Genomic DNA, 18,402 nt, shown 5'->3' with positions numbered 1-18,402 from the left:
AGATTTAGATGGATTTTACTAACTTTGTCTTTTAAACTTCATACTAGCTTTATAAGTGGTAGATCCACTACCTTAACTCTGTGTTTGCCTTTACTAGTGAGATATTTTTCCCTTCATAATTTTTTTTTGTTTCTAGTTATGGCCTTTTCTTTTCCATTCAAAGAAGTTCCTTTAACATTTCTTGTAAAGCTTTTACAAGCTTAGTTTAGTGGTGATGAACTTTTAGCTTTTACTTGTCTGGGAGGCTCCATCTCTCCTTCAATTCTGAATGATAAATTTGTTGGGTAAATATTCTTATAAGTCTTTTCCTTTCAGCACTTTGAAAATATTGTGCCAGTCCCTTCTGGCCTGTAAAGTTTCTGCCTAAAAATCAGTTGATAGTCTTATGGGGGTTTCCTTGTACATAACTTGTTTATTTCTTGTTCCTTTTAAGATTCTCTCTTTAACTTTTGACGTTTTAATTGCAGTGTATCTTCATGTGGGTCTCTTTGGCTTCATCTTGTTTGGGACTCTCTGTGCTTCCCGGATTTTAACGTATGTTTCCTTTGCCAGGTTAGGGAAGTTTCCAGCCATTATCTTTTCAAATAGGCTTTCTGTCCCTTTCTTTCTCTTTTCTCCTTCTGGGCCCCCTCTAATGAAAATGTTAGTATGCTTGATGTAGTCTCAGAGGTTCCTAAGGCTATCTTCATTTTTTAATTCCTTTTTTTCTTTTCGCTGTTCCAATTGGGTGATTTCCACTACTCTGTCTTCCAGACCACTGATCTGTTCTTCTGCATCCTCTATTCTGTAATTGATTCCCTCTAATGTATTTTTCATTTCAGTTATTGTATTCTTCAGTTCTGATTGGCTCTTGTTTGTATTTTCTATCTCTTTGTTGAAGTTCTCATGCTGTTCATCCATTCTTCTCCTGAGTTTGATGAGCATCTTTATGACTATTACTTTGAACTCTTTATCTTGTAAATTGCTTATCTCCATCTTGTATATTTCTTTTTCTGGGGTTTTATCTTGTTCTTTTACTTGGAAGGTATTCCTTTGTCTCCTATTTTGCCTAACTCTAGGTGTTTGTTTTTATCCATTAGGTACATCAGCTACATCTCCCAACCTTAAAAGAGTGGCCTTATGTAGACAGTGTTATGTAGAGCCCAGTGGCATAATCCCCCCTGGTCACCCGAGCCAGGTGCTCAAGGCTATCCCCTGCATGGGCTGCCTGCATCTTCCTGTTGTGTTTAGGCCATGACTTCTACAGACACACTGGTAGGCAGGGCTGATCCCCAGCCCAGCTGTCTGTGAGGCCTGGTTGCAACTTGTGTGGGCTCGCTAGTGGGAAGGGCTAGGTCCCCAGAATGTGAGCCACTTTGGAGGAGCACTGGTCCTGGGCAGAACCATGTACCAGGTAGGATGGGGTAGGAGCTTCTTTAGAGGGACTGGCTGAGGCAGGTGGGTTGGGCTGGGCAGGTACTTAGAGGAACGTTGGGGTGGGGCACACAGTGTTACCTATGTTGATGGAGAGTAACAGAAAGGCACCTACCAGCACTGGGCCAGCTAGGTGTAAGGAGAGAAAAAAATGGCACCTACCAGCACTTCCATCCCCTGGTACCTGCCCCAGAATTAATCAATAAATCTCCTCCTCATAAAGCCAAGGCATTTTTTAAGTTGCTGCTCTGTCTGTGCTGGGACCCAGAGCAAGTGAGCCCTTCAAGAGCAGTCTCCCGCTGCCCTCTGGCTCCCCTGAAACATAAGCCTGCTGGTTTTCAAAGCCAGACACTATGGTGGTTTGTCTTCCTGGTGCAGATGCCCCAGGCTGGGGAGCCCAGTGTGGGTCTTGGACTCCTCACTCCTCAGGGGGGATCCCCATGGTTGTGATTTTCTTCTGGCTTGTGGGTCACTGCATGGGGGGTGGGGTGTGTTCTGACTAGACCACATCTCTTCCCCTCCTCTTCATCTCAATGTGGCCTTTTCTTTATATCCTTAGTTGTAGAAAATCTGTTCTGCTAGTCTTCAGGTCACTTTCAGAGATAGTTATTCTATATGTACTTGTAGTTTTCGTATATCTGTGGGAGAAGGCGAGGATTTTTCTACTCCACCGTCTTGATCTGGCCTCCAAATAGAGACTGTTTTAATTCCAAACAGAGATTGTTTTAATTCTCCTTTCCAATCTGGATGCCTTTTATTTCTTTTTCTTGACTAATTTCCTGGCTAGAACTTTCAGTATAATGTTAAATATTTGTGTGACAATTTTAATTTATATAAATGTGTATGTGATGTGGTATACATGTGTATCTGTTTATGTGTGTGTGTATGTGCTGCAGAAATATATTTCTTAGTTGTTGATCATGGTAAAATAAGTTTGAAAACCACTGTCCTAGAGAAACTTTTGCCCATGTGTACTAGGTGACATGTATGAGTATCTTTATATCAGGGATGCTTATAATAGCCAAAACAAAACAAAGCAAAACAAACTAGAAATAATCTAAATATCTAACAACAACAAAAAAAAAGAAATAAATTCTTCTGTATCCAGACAAGAGAACATTATCCTAAATGAAAATGAATTAACCACAACAACATGAGTGAATATCAGAAAAAAACTATTAAATCAAAATCAATTTGCAAAGATGTTCATATAAAATCATGTCATTTATATAAAGTTCAAAATATGTATAACTAAAAATATAATGATTAGGACTATGTATGGGAAAAAATGGAAAAAAAATGCAAGGGATAAACAAAATTCAGGATGGTGGTTACTTCTGAAGAAGTTTTGGAGGTGAAGGAATGGAAACTGGGAAAAGCACATAGTGTCAAAGGTACTAGTGATGGTTTTTAAGGTGGGTGGGGTATGCATGGAAATTCATTTTATTGTTATTACTATTTTTATGTTTCACTTATGTTATTTTGCGTGTATTTTAAGTAATAATAAGTAATAAAAACAGAACAAAAGTTAAGATAAAAGGGGTCCCTATTTTTTTCCTAAATTTGTTGTCTCCCCTACAGATAAGCCAAGAGTATATCCACAGCAAGATTCCTGTATTGTGAACACTTCTGGGGAGGTGCTATCACAATTAAGATTTGCCCATCCACCACATCTACTCCATCATCCCAAATAAACAACTCTTTCCTACTTTTTCCTGAGTCCAACATGTCTAGCTCTTATTGCTCTGAGTTAAGAATATATGTGTGTTTGTTCCACTTACTTCTTTAGAATGCTGGTCCTTCTCATCTAGTAAATGCTTCACTTGGCTTTAGGTACATTAATTTGGTGTGCAAACACTACCCTCACCCCTCCAATTTCTAGCATGGTTACAGGTTTTTTCCTATTTTTTCAAATATTTGTTTAGTCATTGCAAGGGTAGTTAAATGCCTGGATTCAAGGCACAACTTCTACTTAGAAATCTTACTGCTCTGTTTTAAATGGACAGGTAGTTTGACTTTCCTTTCTGAGACTACTGTTAAGAGACTAGTGTTACAATTCTAGAACTGTCATCCCAAACAAGGCTACTGCCAACTCACCCTTCATTACAAAAATAATTGACAGTTGATCCAAACTGGGTGTCTTTGTTGATGTCCATTTTGCCATTTATGAGGTCTGGAAGAGATCCACATGATTTACCTATGGGAAAGAAGCAGAATGTGGGGACTGGGTCTAGAATACTCTGAACGTCTGTTAATACATAAGGTCCCAAACTGACCATAGCTCTTGTAGTTCCACAGATTTGCCACCTTGAGGAAACTCACAAGACTGCCTCAGGATCAGCCACCTACTAAGCACCACTTTCAAAAAGACCTCCCTTCCAGATCTCATCCCCATATTTTTTGCCTCTTAGAAAGATGTAAACTCTGTTTATTACTAAAATGCTTACTCTGTCATTCAACCAGTGTACATCAAAAGTCTTGAAGTTTGGGATTCTCTCCCCACCTACACTTTTCTTTCCTTTCCTGAGTCATTCATTACTTAGTTTCAGTTGTAAAAATGGGACACCCCTAGTGAATGGAGATTTTCCCTCAGGCATGCCTCGTGATGGTCATTTCTCGTGAAATGAACTTGTAATGAAGGTGCTAGGAACTCAAAGCAGTAGGAAGATATGACCTACAAGAATAACTCTCACATCTTTTTATACTTTAGGCAAAGTTACCAAGACACGTGTCTTTGTTTCAAACTTTGAACGACTGATCAGATCTTAAGGATTATTGACACAGAGGAGTCCTCAGTCTAGAGTTACTTACGCCTACAGTAGTTTGCAGGGCTTGACCAGACAGAGTTTTGCAGGCAGGTGATAGAGAACACTCTTCTGTAGTAACCAAGGCGGCATTTATACTTCAAAGATGTCCCAACAGGAAACTCATCTTTGTCAATCTGTTCTGTAGGCATGGCGAATGTAAGGTGCACCGGGGATTGGCATTGACCTGGAGAGCAAGACCACAGGGACGTCAAAGTTAGTGGAGAGGCCCTCCGCTCCCACAGCTACGGGAGTCCCGCTCCTGGCGGGCTCCGCCCGAGCCTTTGGGGCCCACGGGCAAGCGGCGTGCTGCCGAGCCCCTGACGTTCCACGTGCCCTGGAAGCGGATCCTGCTCCGCGACTTTCCTGAGGAGCCGGCGCGGCCACGGCTTTGGATCCCGCCGTCGGGGGTCTCGCATTCCGGGCAGCCCCTCGGCGTCCCGGAGCTGCCCCGAAAGCGTAAAATCGACGCAGGGGCTATAACTGAGCCTTCGGTTTCGCCCAGCAAGCGCCGCGATGGTGGGGACACTGGCGCCCCGGACGGCGCGGAGCGTGAGGGCCGAGGACTGGAGACCGGCGAGCCGCCTCTGCTGCAGCCGCCCGTGAGGCCCCGCGGGCCAGGGGAGGGGCGGTGGCGACGACGGGGCGGGGCGCGCAGACTCCCTGCGGGTAGACTGGTGGGCCGCGCCGCGCCAGCTCAATGAAGCATTTTGTCAGTATAACAACTTCCAGTGCTGGAGGAATCCTTTACCACCTATTGATCTGGCAGACATTGAAGGTGTAAGTGAAGACAACGCGACAAAAACACTTCCGGGCAAGAATGAAGTGGTTGAGATTAATATGGAGTCCTGACAGAAGGAGCTGAAGAAATGGGTTTTTCTGAATTTGAGGAGACATCTCTAAGTGAATTTATGTCTTCTTAAGGAAAAAACTTATTTTCCATATTTGATGTGATATCATTCTCAAACCTGAAAAATGAGAAAAAGTTGTGTTTTTTTGTTTTTTGTTTTTTTGTGGTACGCGGGCCTCTCATCGCTGTGGCCTCTCCCCCTGCGGAGCACAGGCTCCGGACGCGCAGGCCCAGCGGCCATGCCCCACAGGCCCAGCCGCTCCGCGGCATATGGGATCTTCCCAGACCGGGGCGCGAACCCGTGTCCCCTGCATCGGCAGGCGGACCCTCAACCACTGCGCCACCAGGGAAGCCCAGGAAAAGTTGTTTTAAAGGTAAATGCCTGCAGTCACTACTGTACCTCCCAATAGGGATTTGTCAAAGATATAGTGCATTTACAGGAGAAGTATTTTATGTATGCATTCTTAAGAAAAATTTATGTTTAGGTTCTAGATTTGAAGATATCAATCTTATACAAAGGAATTCTGACAGTTTTAGAAATAGATGGGAAGCATTCAGATATTCCTCTTCTTGCACCAAAAAGTTAATTTGTGCTACATGAAATGAATATTGTTTTATAATAACTTATTAATAAAATGCTTTCTAATATATTTCATCAACTCTTCTTCGTTCAACAAATAGCTGACTTAAACATCTATGCAAACTTAAAATGTGGGGGATTCTTTCTGAAACCTGGTATTGTTTCTGTTTTGTTTTATTTATTTATTTTGGCTGCACGCAGGTTTTCTCTAGTTGCGGTGAGCGGGGGCTACTCTTCTTTGCGGTGCACAGGCTTCTCACTGTGGTGGCTTTTCTTGTTGCGGAGCACAGGCTCTAGGCGCAAGGGCTTCAGTAGTTGTGACACACGGGCTCAGTAGTTGTGGCTCACGGGCTCTAAAGCGCAGGCTCAGTAATTGTGGCTCACGGGCTCAGTTGCTCTGCGACATGTGGGATCTTCCCAGACCAGGGGTCGAGCCCGTGTCCCCTGCATTGGCAGAGGGATTCTTAACCACTGCGGCACCAGGGAACTCCCCCCAGTATTGTTTTTTTTTTTCTCCCCTTAGTTTATTTACTTATTTATTTTTTAAATTGTTATTGGTATAGTTGATTTACAATGTTGTGTTAGCTTCTGCTGTACAGCAAAGTGAATCAGTTATACATATACATATATCCACTCTTTTCTAGATTCTTTGCCCATATAGGTCATTACAGAGTATTAAGTAGAGTTCCCTGTGCTATACAGTAGGTCCTTATCCATGATCCATTTTATTTTATTTTTTTAATTTAAGTTAATTTAATTTTTTTTTAATATCTTTATTGGAGTATAATTGCTTTATGATGGTGTGTTAGTTTCTGCTTTATAAGAAAGTAAATCAGCTATACATATACATATTTCCCAGTATCTCTTCCCTCTTATGTCTGCCTGACTCCTACCCTCCCTATCCCACCCCTCTAGGTGGTCACAAAGCACCGAGCTAATCTCCCTGTGCTATGCGGCTGCTTCCTACTAGCTATCTATTTTACGTTTGGTAGTGTATATATGTCCATGCCACTCTCTCACATTGTCCCAGCTTACCCTTCCCCCTCCCCGAGTCCTCAAGTCCATTCTCTAGTAGGTCTGCATCTTTATTTCCATCTTGCCCCTAGGTTCTTCATGACCATTTTTGTTTTGTTTTGTTTTGTTTTTTTAGATTCCATATATATGTGTTAGCATACGGTATTTGTTTTTCTCTTTCTGACTTACTTCACTCTGTATGATAGACTCTAGGTCCATCCACCTCACTACAAATAACTCAATTTCGTTCCTTTTTATGGCTGAGTAATATTCCATTGTATATATGTGCCACATCTTCTTTATCCATTCATCTGTACATGGGCACTTAGGTTGCTTCCATGTTCTGGCTATGGTAAATAGAGCTTCAATAAGCATTGTGGTAGATGACTCTTTTTGAATTATGGTTTTCTCAGGGTATATGCCCAGTAGTGGGATTGCTGGGTCATATGGTAGTTCTATTTGTAGTTTTTTAAGGAACCTCCATAATGTTCTCCATAGTGGCTGTATCAATTTACATTCCCACCAACAGTGCGAGAGGGTTCACTTTTCTCCACACCCTCTCCAGCATTTATTGTTTGTAGATTTCTTGATGATGGCAATTCTGACTGGGGTGAGATGATATCTCATTGTAGTTTTGATTTGCATTTCTCTAATGATTAATGATGTTGAGCATTCTTTCATGTCTTTGTTCGCAGTCTGTATATCTTCTTTGGAGAAATGTCTATTTACGTCTTCTGCTCACTTTTGGATTGGGTTGTTTGTTTTTTTGATATTGAGTTGCATGAGCTGCTTGTAAATTTTGGAGATTAACCCTGTGTCAGTTGCTTCATTTGCAAATATTTTCTCCCATTCTGAGGGTTGTCTTTTCATCTTGTTCATGGTTTCCTTTGCTGTACAAAAGCTTTTAGGTTTCATTGGGTCCCATTTGTTTATTTTTCTTTTTATTTCCATTTCTCTAGGAGGTGGATCAGAAAGTATCTTGCTGTGATTTATGTCATAGAGTGTTCTACCTATGTTTTCCTCTAAGGGTTTTATAGTGTCTGGCCTTACATTTAGGTCTTTAATCCATTTTTAGTTTATTTTTGTGTATGGTGTTAGGAAGTGTTCTAATTTCATTCTTTTACATGTAGCTGTCCAGTTTTCCCAGCACCACTTATTGAAAAGGCTGTCTTTTCTCCATTGTATATTCTTGCCTCCTTTATCAAAGATAAGGTGACCATATGTGTGTGGCCTTATCTCTGGGCTTTCTATCCTGGTCCATTGATCTATACTTCAGTTTTTGTGCCAGTCCATACTCTCTGGATTACTGTAGCTTTATAGTATAGTCTGAAGTCAGGGAGTCTGATTCCTCCAGCTCCATTTTTCTTTCTCAAGATTGCTTTGGCTATTCGGGGTCTTTTGTGTTTCCATACAAATTGTGAAATTTCTTGTTCTAGTTTTGTGAAAAATGCCTGTGGTAGTTTGATAGGGATTGCATTGAATATGTAGATTGCTTTGGATAGTAGAGTCATTTTCACAGTGTTGATTCTTCCAGTCCAGGAACATGGTATATCTCTCCATCTGTTTGTATCAGCTTTAATTCCTTTCATCAGTGTCTTATAGTTTTCTGCATACAGGTCTTTTGTTTCCTTAGGTAGGTTTATTCCTAAATATTTTATTCTTTTTGTTGCAATGGTAAATGGGAGTGTTTCCTAATTTCTCTTTCAGATTTTTCATCATTAGTGTATAGGAATGCCAGAGATTTCTGTGCATTAATTTTGTATACTGCTACTTTACCAAATTCATTGATTAGCTCTAGTAGTTTTCTGGTAGCATCTTTAGGATTCTCTATGTATAGTATCATGTCATCTGCAAACAGTGACAGCTTTACTTCTTTTCCGATTTGGATTCCTGTTATTTCTTTTTCTTCTCTGATTGCTGTGGCTAAAACTTCCAAAACTATGTTGAATAATAGTGCTGAGAGTGGACAACGTTGTCTTTTTCCTGATCTTCGTGGAAATGGTTACAGTTTTTCACCATTGAGAACAATGTTGGCTGGGGTTTTGTCATATATGGCCTTTATTATGTTGAGGTAAGTTCCCTCTGTGCCTCCTTTCTGAAGGGTTTTTATCATAAATGGGTGTTGAATTTTGTCGAAAGCTTTTTCTCCATCTATTGAGATGATCATATGGTTTTTATTTTTCAATTTGTTAATATGGTGTATCACATTGATTGATTGCGTGTATTGAAATATCCTTGCATTCCTGGGATAAGCCCCAGTTGATCATGGTGTATGATCCTTTTAATGTGCTGTTGGATTCTGTTTTCTAGTATTTTGTTGAGGATTTTTGAATCTATGTTCATCAGTGATATTGGCCTGTAGTTTTCTTTCTTTGTGACATCTTTGTCTGGTTTTGGTATCAGGGTGATGGTGGCCTCATAGAATGAGTTTGGGATTGTTCCTCCCTCTGCTATATTTTGGAAGAGTTTGAGAAGGATAGGTGCTTAGCTCTTCTCTAAATGTTTGATAGAATTCGCCTGTGAAGGCATCTGATCCTGGGCTTTTGTTCGTTGGAAGATTTTTAATCACAGTTTCAATTTCAGTGCTTGTGATTGGTCTGTTTATATTTTCTATTTCTTCCTGAAAGTTGTGCATTTCTAAGAATTTGTCCATTTCTTCCAGGTTATCCTATTGTCATATAGTTGCTTGTAGTAGTCTCTCATGATCCTTTGTATTTCTGCTCTGTCAGTTGTTACTTCTCCTTTTTCATTTCTAATTCTATTGATTTGAGTTTTCTCCCTTTTGTTCTTGATGAGTCTGGCTAATGGTTTATCAATTTTGTTTATCTTCTCAAAGAACCAGCTTTTAGTTTTATTGAGCTTTGCTATTGTTTCCTTCATTTCTTTTTCATGTATTTCTGATCTGATCTTTATGATTTCTTTCCTTCTGCTAACTTTGTGGTTTTCTTGTTCTTCTTTCTCTAATTGCTTTAGGTGTAAGGTTAGGTTGTTTATTTGATAAGTTTCTTGTTTCTTAAGGTAGGATTGTATTGCTATAAACTTCCCTCTTAGAACTGTTTTTGCTGAATCCCATAGGTTTTGCATCTTTGAGTTTTCATTTTCATTTGCTTCTAGGTATTTTTTGATTTCCTCTTTGATTTCTTCAGTGATCTCTTGGTTATTAAGTAGTGTATTGTTTAGCCTCCATGTCTTAGCGTCTTTTACAGATTTTTTCCTGTAATTGATATCTAGTCTCATAGTGTTGTGGTCGGGAAATATACTTGATATGATTTCAATTTTCTTAAATTTACGAAGGTTTGATTTGCCACCCATGATATGATCTATCCTGGAGAATGTTCCATGAACACTTGAGAAGACAGTGTATTCTGTTGTTTTTGGATGGAATATCCTATAAATACCAATTAAGTCCATCTTGTTTAATGTATCATTTAAAGCTTGTGTTTCCTTATTTATTTTCGTTTTTGATGATCTCCCCATTGGTGAAAGTGGGGTGTTAACGTCCCCTACTATGATTGTGTTACCATCGATTTCCCCTTTTATGGCTGTTAGTATTTGCCTTATGTATTGAGGTGCTCCTATGTTGGGTGCATAAATATTTACAATTGTTATATCATCTTCTTGGATTGATCCTTTGATCAAGTCTATTTTGTCTGATATGAGAATTACTACTCCAGCTTTCTTTTGATTTCTGTTTGCATGGAATATCTTTTTCCATCCCCTCACTTTCAGTCTGTATGTGTCCCTAGGTCTGAAGTGGGTCTCTTGTAGACAGCATATATATGGGTCTTGTTTTTGTATCCATTCAGCCAGTCTATGTCTTTTGGTTGGAGCATTTAATCCGTTTACCTTTAAGGTAATTACTGATATGTATGTTCCTATTACCATTTTCTTAATTGTTTTTGGTTTGTTATTGTAGGTCTTTTCCTTCTCTTGTGTTTCCTACCTAGAGAAGTTCCTTTAGCATTTGTTGTAAAGATGGTTTGGTGGTGCTAAATTGTCTTAGCTTTTGTTTCTCTGTGAATATTTTAATTTCTCGTCTCATTTAATTTGAATGAGATCCTTGCTGGGTAGAGTAATGTTGTTGTCGGTTTTTCCCTTTCATCACTTTAAATATGTCCTGCCACTCCCTTCTGGCTTTCAGAGTTTCTGCTGAAAGATTAGCTGTTAACTTTATGGGGATTCCCTTGTATGTTATTTGTTGTTTTTCCCTTGCTGCTTTTAATATTTTTTCTTTGTATTTACTTTTTGATAGTTTGATTAATATGTGTGTTGGCATGTTTCTCCTTGGATTTATCCTGTATGGGACTCTCTGTGCTTCCTAGACTTGATTGACTATTACCTTTCCCATATTAGGGAAGTTTTCAACTCTAATCTCTTCACATATTTTCTCAGTCCCTTTCTTTTTCTCTTCTTCTTCTGGGACCCCTATAATTCGAATGTTCGTGTGTTTAATATTGTCCCAGAGGTCTCTGAGACTGTCCTCAATTCTTTTCATTCTTTTTTCTTTATTCTGCTCTGCAGTAGTTATTTCCACTCTTTTATCTTCCAGGTCACCTATCAATTCTTCTGCCTCAGTTATTCTGCTACTGATTCCTTCTAGAGAATTTTAAATTTCATTTATTGTGTTGTTCATTATTGTTTGTTTGCTCCTTAGTTCTTCTGTGTCCTTGTTAAATGTTTCTTTTATTTTCTCCATTCTATTTCCAAGATTTTGGATCATCTTTAGTATTATTCTGAATTCTTTTTCAGGTAGACTGCCTATTTCCACTTCATTTGTTTGGTCTGGTGGGTTTTTACCTTGCTCCTTTATCTGTTGTGTGTTTCTCTGTCTTCTTATTTTGCTTAACTTACTGTGTTTGGGGTCTCCTTTTCACAGGCTGCAGGTTCGTAATTCCCGTTGTTTTTGGTGTCTGTCCCCAGTGGCTAAGGTTGGTTCAGTGGGTCGTGTAGGCTTCCTGGTGGAGGGGACTAGTGCCTGTGTTCTGGTGGATAAGGGTGGATCTTGTCTTTCTGGTGGGCAGGTCCACATCTGCTGTGTGTTTTGGGGTGTCTGTGAACTTAGTATGATTTTAGGCAGCCTCTCTGCTAATGGGTGGGGTTGTGTTCCTGTCTTGCTAGTTGTTTGGCATCGGGTGTCCAGCACTGTAGATTGCTGGTCGTTTAGTGGAGTTGGTGTTGATATGGAGATCTCTGGGAGTTTTTCACCATTTGATATTACAAGGAGCTGGGAGGTCTCTGGTGGACCAATGTCCTGAACTTGGCTCTCCCACTTCAGAGGCACTGCCCTGACACCCGGTCAGAGCACTGAGACCCTTTTGGGAGGTCTGAGGTCTTCTGCCAGCGTTCAGTAGGTGTTCTGTAGGAGTTGTTCCACATGTAGATGTACTTCTGATGTATTTGTGGGGGGGGAAGGTCTCTCCACGTCTTACTCTTCTGCCATGTTGAAGCTCCTTCCCCCTTGTATTGTTTTAAAAGAGCTTTCTAAATGTAAAGTAGTGAAAATTTTAATTGGGTAGGATATTTGCCTAAGTTCCAATATTTAACATTTGTTAAACTTGACTTTGGGCAATCAAAAAATGGATAAAAAACAAGGAGAAATGAGTAAATGCTTCCTTCCCCCTTTTCCCAGGATAAGAGGAAAGAAATTTATCATATTTCTCTTTCTTTTCTTTTTTTTTTAATTCCTTGGTTTTGGATTGTTTTGAGGATATGGTGTTTCACGCTTATTACGTTAGACTTGTAGTTATAAACACTGACAACACTTCAAAAAGTTTTGAATGGGCCCCACTCCTGCGAGATTCACATGTAATTGTTCTGAGGTGGGCTTTGGATGTAGCTATTTCTTTCAGGAACCAATTCTCCTTCCTCTCATTCCTCAAATGAACAGACCTGTTTGAGAACCACTAGACTAATGATAGTTTTTCCTGTTTAAAGGAGATGAGTAACTTGAGCTGAAGCTCTGCCTCCTTAATTAGCTTTGTTTTTATTTTGCTCTGTTGAGTGCTTTATTACAACTAAATTATTGTGTCATTATTACTGTTTTATTGTTAAAGAAATAAAGTAAACAATATGTGTTTGAGTTAAAAAAATAGTTATTGTAGAAATTTCTATGCTACTTTCTCTTTTTTTCTCCAGTATGTTTCATAGACATAGCAGTAACCTATGTTGGAAGTCTGTTGCCAAGTCAGCACAAAGAAATTTCAGCACATGATTTGTAGACAAAGCTCAACAACTACGAAAGCATATTTTTAAGTGCATATTTTAAATATTAGACTCAGCTACTACCCCTTAAGACCTCATAGGTTTAAGTTAAAGTAATAAAAATACCATTTAGAGTCAATCAATATGTAATCAAGAAGAAATATATGCTGGAAAAATACCATTTTACTTTAGTTTTTAAAATCTCTCTCTCTTTTTTTTAATCTCTTGTTCCTCCCCACACTTCCTACTAATTAATTCAAATAATGGAGGATAGATTGAAACCAATCAATTAACTGGTCAATATTTTCAGTCTTCAAAGAACCAACTTTTGGCTTTGTTGGTTTATGTTTATCTTCATTTTATTTTTACTAAAATTTTCTTGAGTTTATTTGGTGTTCTTTTTTAAAAAATGAATTTCTTGAGATAATTACTTAGAATTTTTTATTTTCAGCTTTTCATAGTCTAAAAAAAAGCTTCAGACTATTATTTTTATTCTAAGCATCGATTTAGCTGTATTGCACAAGTTTTAATGTGTCATATTTTCTTTTTTTTCAGTTTAAAATATTTGATAATGACCATTGTAGTTTCTTCAATGACCCATGGTTTACTTAGAAATGTTTTACAGAATTTACAACCATTTGAAGAATGTTTTTAGCTGTATATTTATTAACAAGTTTTGAGATTGAGTTTGTTTTATGGCTCAGCGTATGATCAACTGAGATAACTGTAGGTGTATGTAAAAAATATGTGTCTGTGGTAGAGGGTGCAGTGCCCTGGGTATATCAGTGAGGGACAATCTGTTAATATTTGTTTAAGTCTTCTACACAGTTACTGATTTGTTGGATGTCTGCTTATTCTACCAGATAATGTTCCATCTATTGTACATGTGTCTTATTTCTTTTTCTAACTCTCTCCATTTTTTTACTTTTATATATTAATATATACATATTTTTAACATTTTTATTTAGGTACAGTAATGTACCTTTATATATTTTAAAATTATATTTTCTAGTAGATAGACTCTTTTATTATTAGAACATATCTCTCTTTAGTAATGTATCTTGACTCAAATTCTATTTTGTCTACTTTAGTTATAAGGCAATTAAGAAACAAATAAAAAGTTTGTAGATTTAATCCTCAATATATCTATAACTATTTTAAATATAAACACACAATGATAATTTAAAGACAAAGATTGTCATAATGCCACATTTGTCAAATCAGCTTTCTTTTGGTTCATTTTTGCATAATGTGTTTTCCATCTTTTTATATTCATTCATTCTGTCTCTGAACATATATATTATTTGTTTTGTATGGAACACATAGTTTTTACTTTTATTTATTCTTTTATTTATATATTTATTTATTTAGACTGCACAGCAGAGCTTGCAGGATCTTAGTTCCCTGACCAGGGATTGAACCTGGGCCCTGGCAGTGAAAGCACGGAGTGCTAACCACTGGACCAGCAGGGAATTCCCTGTAGTTTTTATTTTTAATTAATTATGATAGATGTTCCCAAACTTAGTTCACAGCACTCTTGGGGTCTTAGTAATTTGTTCACGTCATTCCTAGCCAAAAAAGAAATACTTAACAGTTTTATTTATTAAATAACTGGACCCAAACCACTTAATAAGTCTTGTGCCCACCATAATTCTTAGTAATAGAATGTTAGACACTGCTCAATTTCTCAGACCTTGGAATCAGATTATAAACTGCCACCTAATTTCCTATACCATTAATTTTCATTTGGTACTTTTTCTTTATCACAGTCACTGCTGAAAACCCAGCTTTGCAAAGATTTGATGTCACCAAGCAGAACTTTCTGCAACCTAATGTAACTGGGAGCTACTCTGAGCTAGCAGTTTGCAAAATATGTGAGAGATATCAAATATTGCTTTGTTTCCACTGAAAATTTAAAATATTCCTTAGGTCTCCTGTGAATTTATGAAGGCCACCAGGGCACCTCAGCCCACAGTTTGGGAAATGTAGTAGTATGACAGTCTTTGTATTTAAAGTGGAATTGTCTGTTTATATTTAATATAATTATTGATGTCTTTGGGACTCAATCAATCATCTTACTATTTGTTTTTTACTTATCCTATGTTTTCTATGTGCTTTATTCTCTTCTATTTTGCCTTCTTATTGATTATCAATTGTACTTATTATTTTACTTATTTCTTTTTATTAGATTATTATGAACATAATAATAATCTACTTTTATTGTTCCTTTAAAGATAATGTGCATCCCTCCAACATAGGAGCACTTCAATACATAAGGCAAATACTAACAGCCATAAAAGGGGAAATCGACAGTAACACATTCATAATAAGGGACTTTAACACTCCACTTTCACCAATGGACAGATCATCCAAAATGAAAATAAATAAGGAAACACAAGCTTTAAATGATACATTAAACAAGATGGACTTAATTGATATTTACAGGACATTCCATCCAAAAACAACAGAATACAAATCTAGAAACAATAAATGCTGGAGAGGGTGTGGAGAAAAGGGAATACTCTTGCACTGCTGGTGGGAATGTAAATTGATACAGCCACTATGGAGAACAGTATGGAGGTTCCTTAAAAAACTACAAATAGAACTACCATACGACCCAGCAATCCCACTACTGGGCATATACCCTGAGAAAACCATAATTCAAAAAGAGTCATGCACCAAAATGTTCATTGCAGCTCTATTTACAATAGCCAGGAGATGGAAGCAACCTAAGTGTCCATCATCAGATGAATGGATAAAGAAGATGTGGCACATATATACAATGGAATATTACTCAGCCATAAAAAGAAACGAAATTGAGTTATTTGTAGTGAGGTGGATAGACTTAGAGTCTGTCATACAGAGTGAAGTAAGTCAGAAAGAGAAAAACAAATACCGTATGCTAACACATATATATGGAATCTAAGAAAAAAAAAAGTCATGAAGAACCTAGGGGTAAGATGGGAGTAAAGACACAGACCTACTAGAGAATGGACTTGAGGATATGGGGAGGGGGAAGGGTAAGCTAGGACAAAGTGAGAGAGTGGCATGGACATACATACACTACGAAACGTAAAATAGATAGCTAGTGGGAAGCAGCCGCATAGCATGGGGAGATCAGCTTGGTGCTTTGTGACCACCTAGAGGGGTGGGATAGGGAGGATGGGAGGGAGGGAGACACAAGAGGGAAAAGATATGGGAACATATGTATAAGTATAACTGATTCACTTTGTTATAAAGCAGAAACTAACACACCATTGTAAAGCAATTATACTCCAATAAAGATGTTAAAAAAAAAGATAATGTGCATCCTTAACATAGTAACAGGTAATTAACAATTATAACTTCCCCAACAATTTAAGAACCATAGAAAATGCTAACTCCATTTACTTCCCTCCTGTCTTTTGTTCTATCATTATCATGTACTTAAATTCTACATACATTTTAAACTAACACTAGTCATAATCAATGTACACACTGCAGGCTGTTTGCTGGGCTGTAACCATTTGCTGCTAACCTGGACCCTAATGGCAATGGATTCCCTCAGCAGGCTCAGCTAAAATTTTGAAAATCTGTGTGGAAATATGCGGTAGGCTAGATAATGAGCTCCCAAAACATCCATGCCCTAATCCTTGGAAACTGTGAATGTTACATAGGACGGCAACAGCACTTTGCAGATGTGATTCAGTTAAAAACCTTGAAATGGGAAGATCATCCTGGATTATTTGGATGGACCCTAAATTTAATCACAAAGGTCCTTATAGGAAAGAAGCAAAGGATCAAAGGAGACCGAAGAAGATTTGAAAATGGTGCGCTGCTGACTTTGAAAGTAGAGAAAGGGGGCCACGAGCCAAAGGCTGTACACTGCCTCTGGAAGGTAGAAAGAGCAAGGAAACCTATACTCCACTTGAGCATCCAGAAAGAACACGACTCTATGGACCCACTGTAGATTTTGACCTCCAGAACTTTAAGAGAATAAATTTCTGTTGTTTTAAGCTACTGAGTTTGTGGCAATTTGTTATAGCAGCAATCAGAAACTAACACAAAAGATAATGGCACACGGTGTTAAAAAGTTTGAATTTGTAGAGACCTGGCTTTGAATCCAATGTCTTCTACTTACTAGCTGTGGTGTCTTAGATGAGCAGCTTAAATTTCTCTGAGCCTCAGTTTCACCTTCATAAAAGTGATAATAATATTTACCTAGTACTTTCGCTGAGAGGGTCAAAGATGCAAAGTATTTAGTAGCATCTTACACATAGAAAGCACTTAATAAATTGTTGTTATAGTAGTTATCATCCATAGAGAAAGGTAGATGCTAACAGGTAGATTCGAATATTCTGCAAAAGTGGGCATGCTCACTTTGCTTCCAAGAGCTTATTTTCTACCTAGGTGTTCAGAGCTAGTTTAGAATAAACTTGTCTAGTTGGAAAAGCCCTGAAGGACCTCAGTGACCAGTGATCTCAGAAGTTCTCCTGAATGAGTGTGTCCCAGATTCAGGCTGGGATTTAATCTCTGTAACCCATGAGTTCTATCATGGTTCCCACGGGACCACTGACAGACATGAGAATTCCTGAAGAAACTGGATCCAGCTAGCCATTAGGCCTACAGAGTTGCTAAGTTGCTTTTTCCTGTTTAATGGCTTTAATCAGAATTAGGGGACTTAATCTGTGTACCCTACTTAAGCAAAGGATGGTGATCCAAGAAAGCTCATATTTCTTAATTATTTTTCCTAATATTAGACAGTCTTATATCTATCACTACACATTCTCTTTATTAAACCAGCAATTGTTAAGCATGAGTGCCCTTGCCTATGTTTCTTTCCTCATCTTGTACCACTATCTCCTCTGACTGAGCTGTAGTCCTTCCCTGCCACAACCCATTCTCCCCCTTCTTTAAGATATATGTTCTTTCCCCTTTCTGTGATATTCCCTCCATGTGATTACTTTTATCTTCATTCTGACTTTCACTCTTCTTCCAGGTCTCTGCTAAAATGCTGCTTCCTTTCTGAAGCCTTCCCTGACCCTCCCAGGGATTTTGAATCTGGACTACTTCCCTCGGCCCACCCCCATAATAATTTCTAATTGGGCAGTTTACTTTTCCTTTTATATCACTTACTATAATATGCATAATATGAAGGCAAGAAGCCCCATGATTTTTGCTCCTCTAAACTAATACCTAGTCCAGGTGCCTAGCACTCAATTATAAGCAGTCTGTGCATATTTGTTGCAATGAATAGATGAATGATGAATTACCTACAAAAGGAAAAAATCAAGAGTCCGGGCTATATCCCTAAAAGCTTTAATTCAGTCGTTGTGGGTTACAGCCCACGAAACTATCTTTTTAAAAAGCTTCACAGGTGATTTTGATAGATAACAGCACTTTGAGAACCACCGTGACAAACAGGAAAAACTACTAAGTAAAAAACAACTCCTGTGATTCCAAATGTTATGCCTTCACCTTTTCTTTAGTTGATATGTGGGATGAGTGTAATTTTGATATTCATCTCATCCATTGATGCTGGACAAGGGAAAAGATTCCAA

At 38.3% G+C, this 18,402-nt stretch overlaps 1 protein-coding gene and 1 pseudogene across 1 annotated transcript in view; one reads left to right on the top strand and one right to left on the bottom strand.

Moving 5' to 3' along the window:
* The window catches only part of CR1L (complement C3b/C4b receptor 1 like), a 36,446-nt gene extending 32,077 nt beyond the window's left edge, over window positions 1–4,369 (bottom strand). The window contains exons 1-2 of the mRNA XM_070045035.1: window positions 4,225–4,369; window positions 3,511–3,610 (exon numbers count right to left, since the gene is read on the bottom strand). Coding sequence (XP_069901136.1) covers window positions 3,511–3,610; window positions 4,225–4,369 — 245 coding nt within the window. The remainder of the gene's footprint in view (window positions 1–3,510; window positions 3,611–4,224) is intronic.
* On the top strand, window positions 4,368–5,069 carry LOC115861677 (uncharacterized protein C9orf40 pseudogene; annotated as a pseudogene).
* The last annotated feature ends 13,333 nt before the right edge of the window (window positions 5,070–18,402 follow it).

This window comes from Globicephala melas, chromosome 1, assembly GCF_963455315.2.
Source record: "Globicephala melas chromosome 1, mGloMel1.2, whole genome shotgun sequence".
NCBI lineage: Eukaryota > Metazoa > Chordata > Mammalia > Artiodactyla > Delphinidae > Globicephala > Globicephala melas.
Note: the sequence above shows the minus strand (reverse complement) of the source record. Positions and strands in the feature narration are given on the sequence as shown.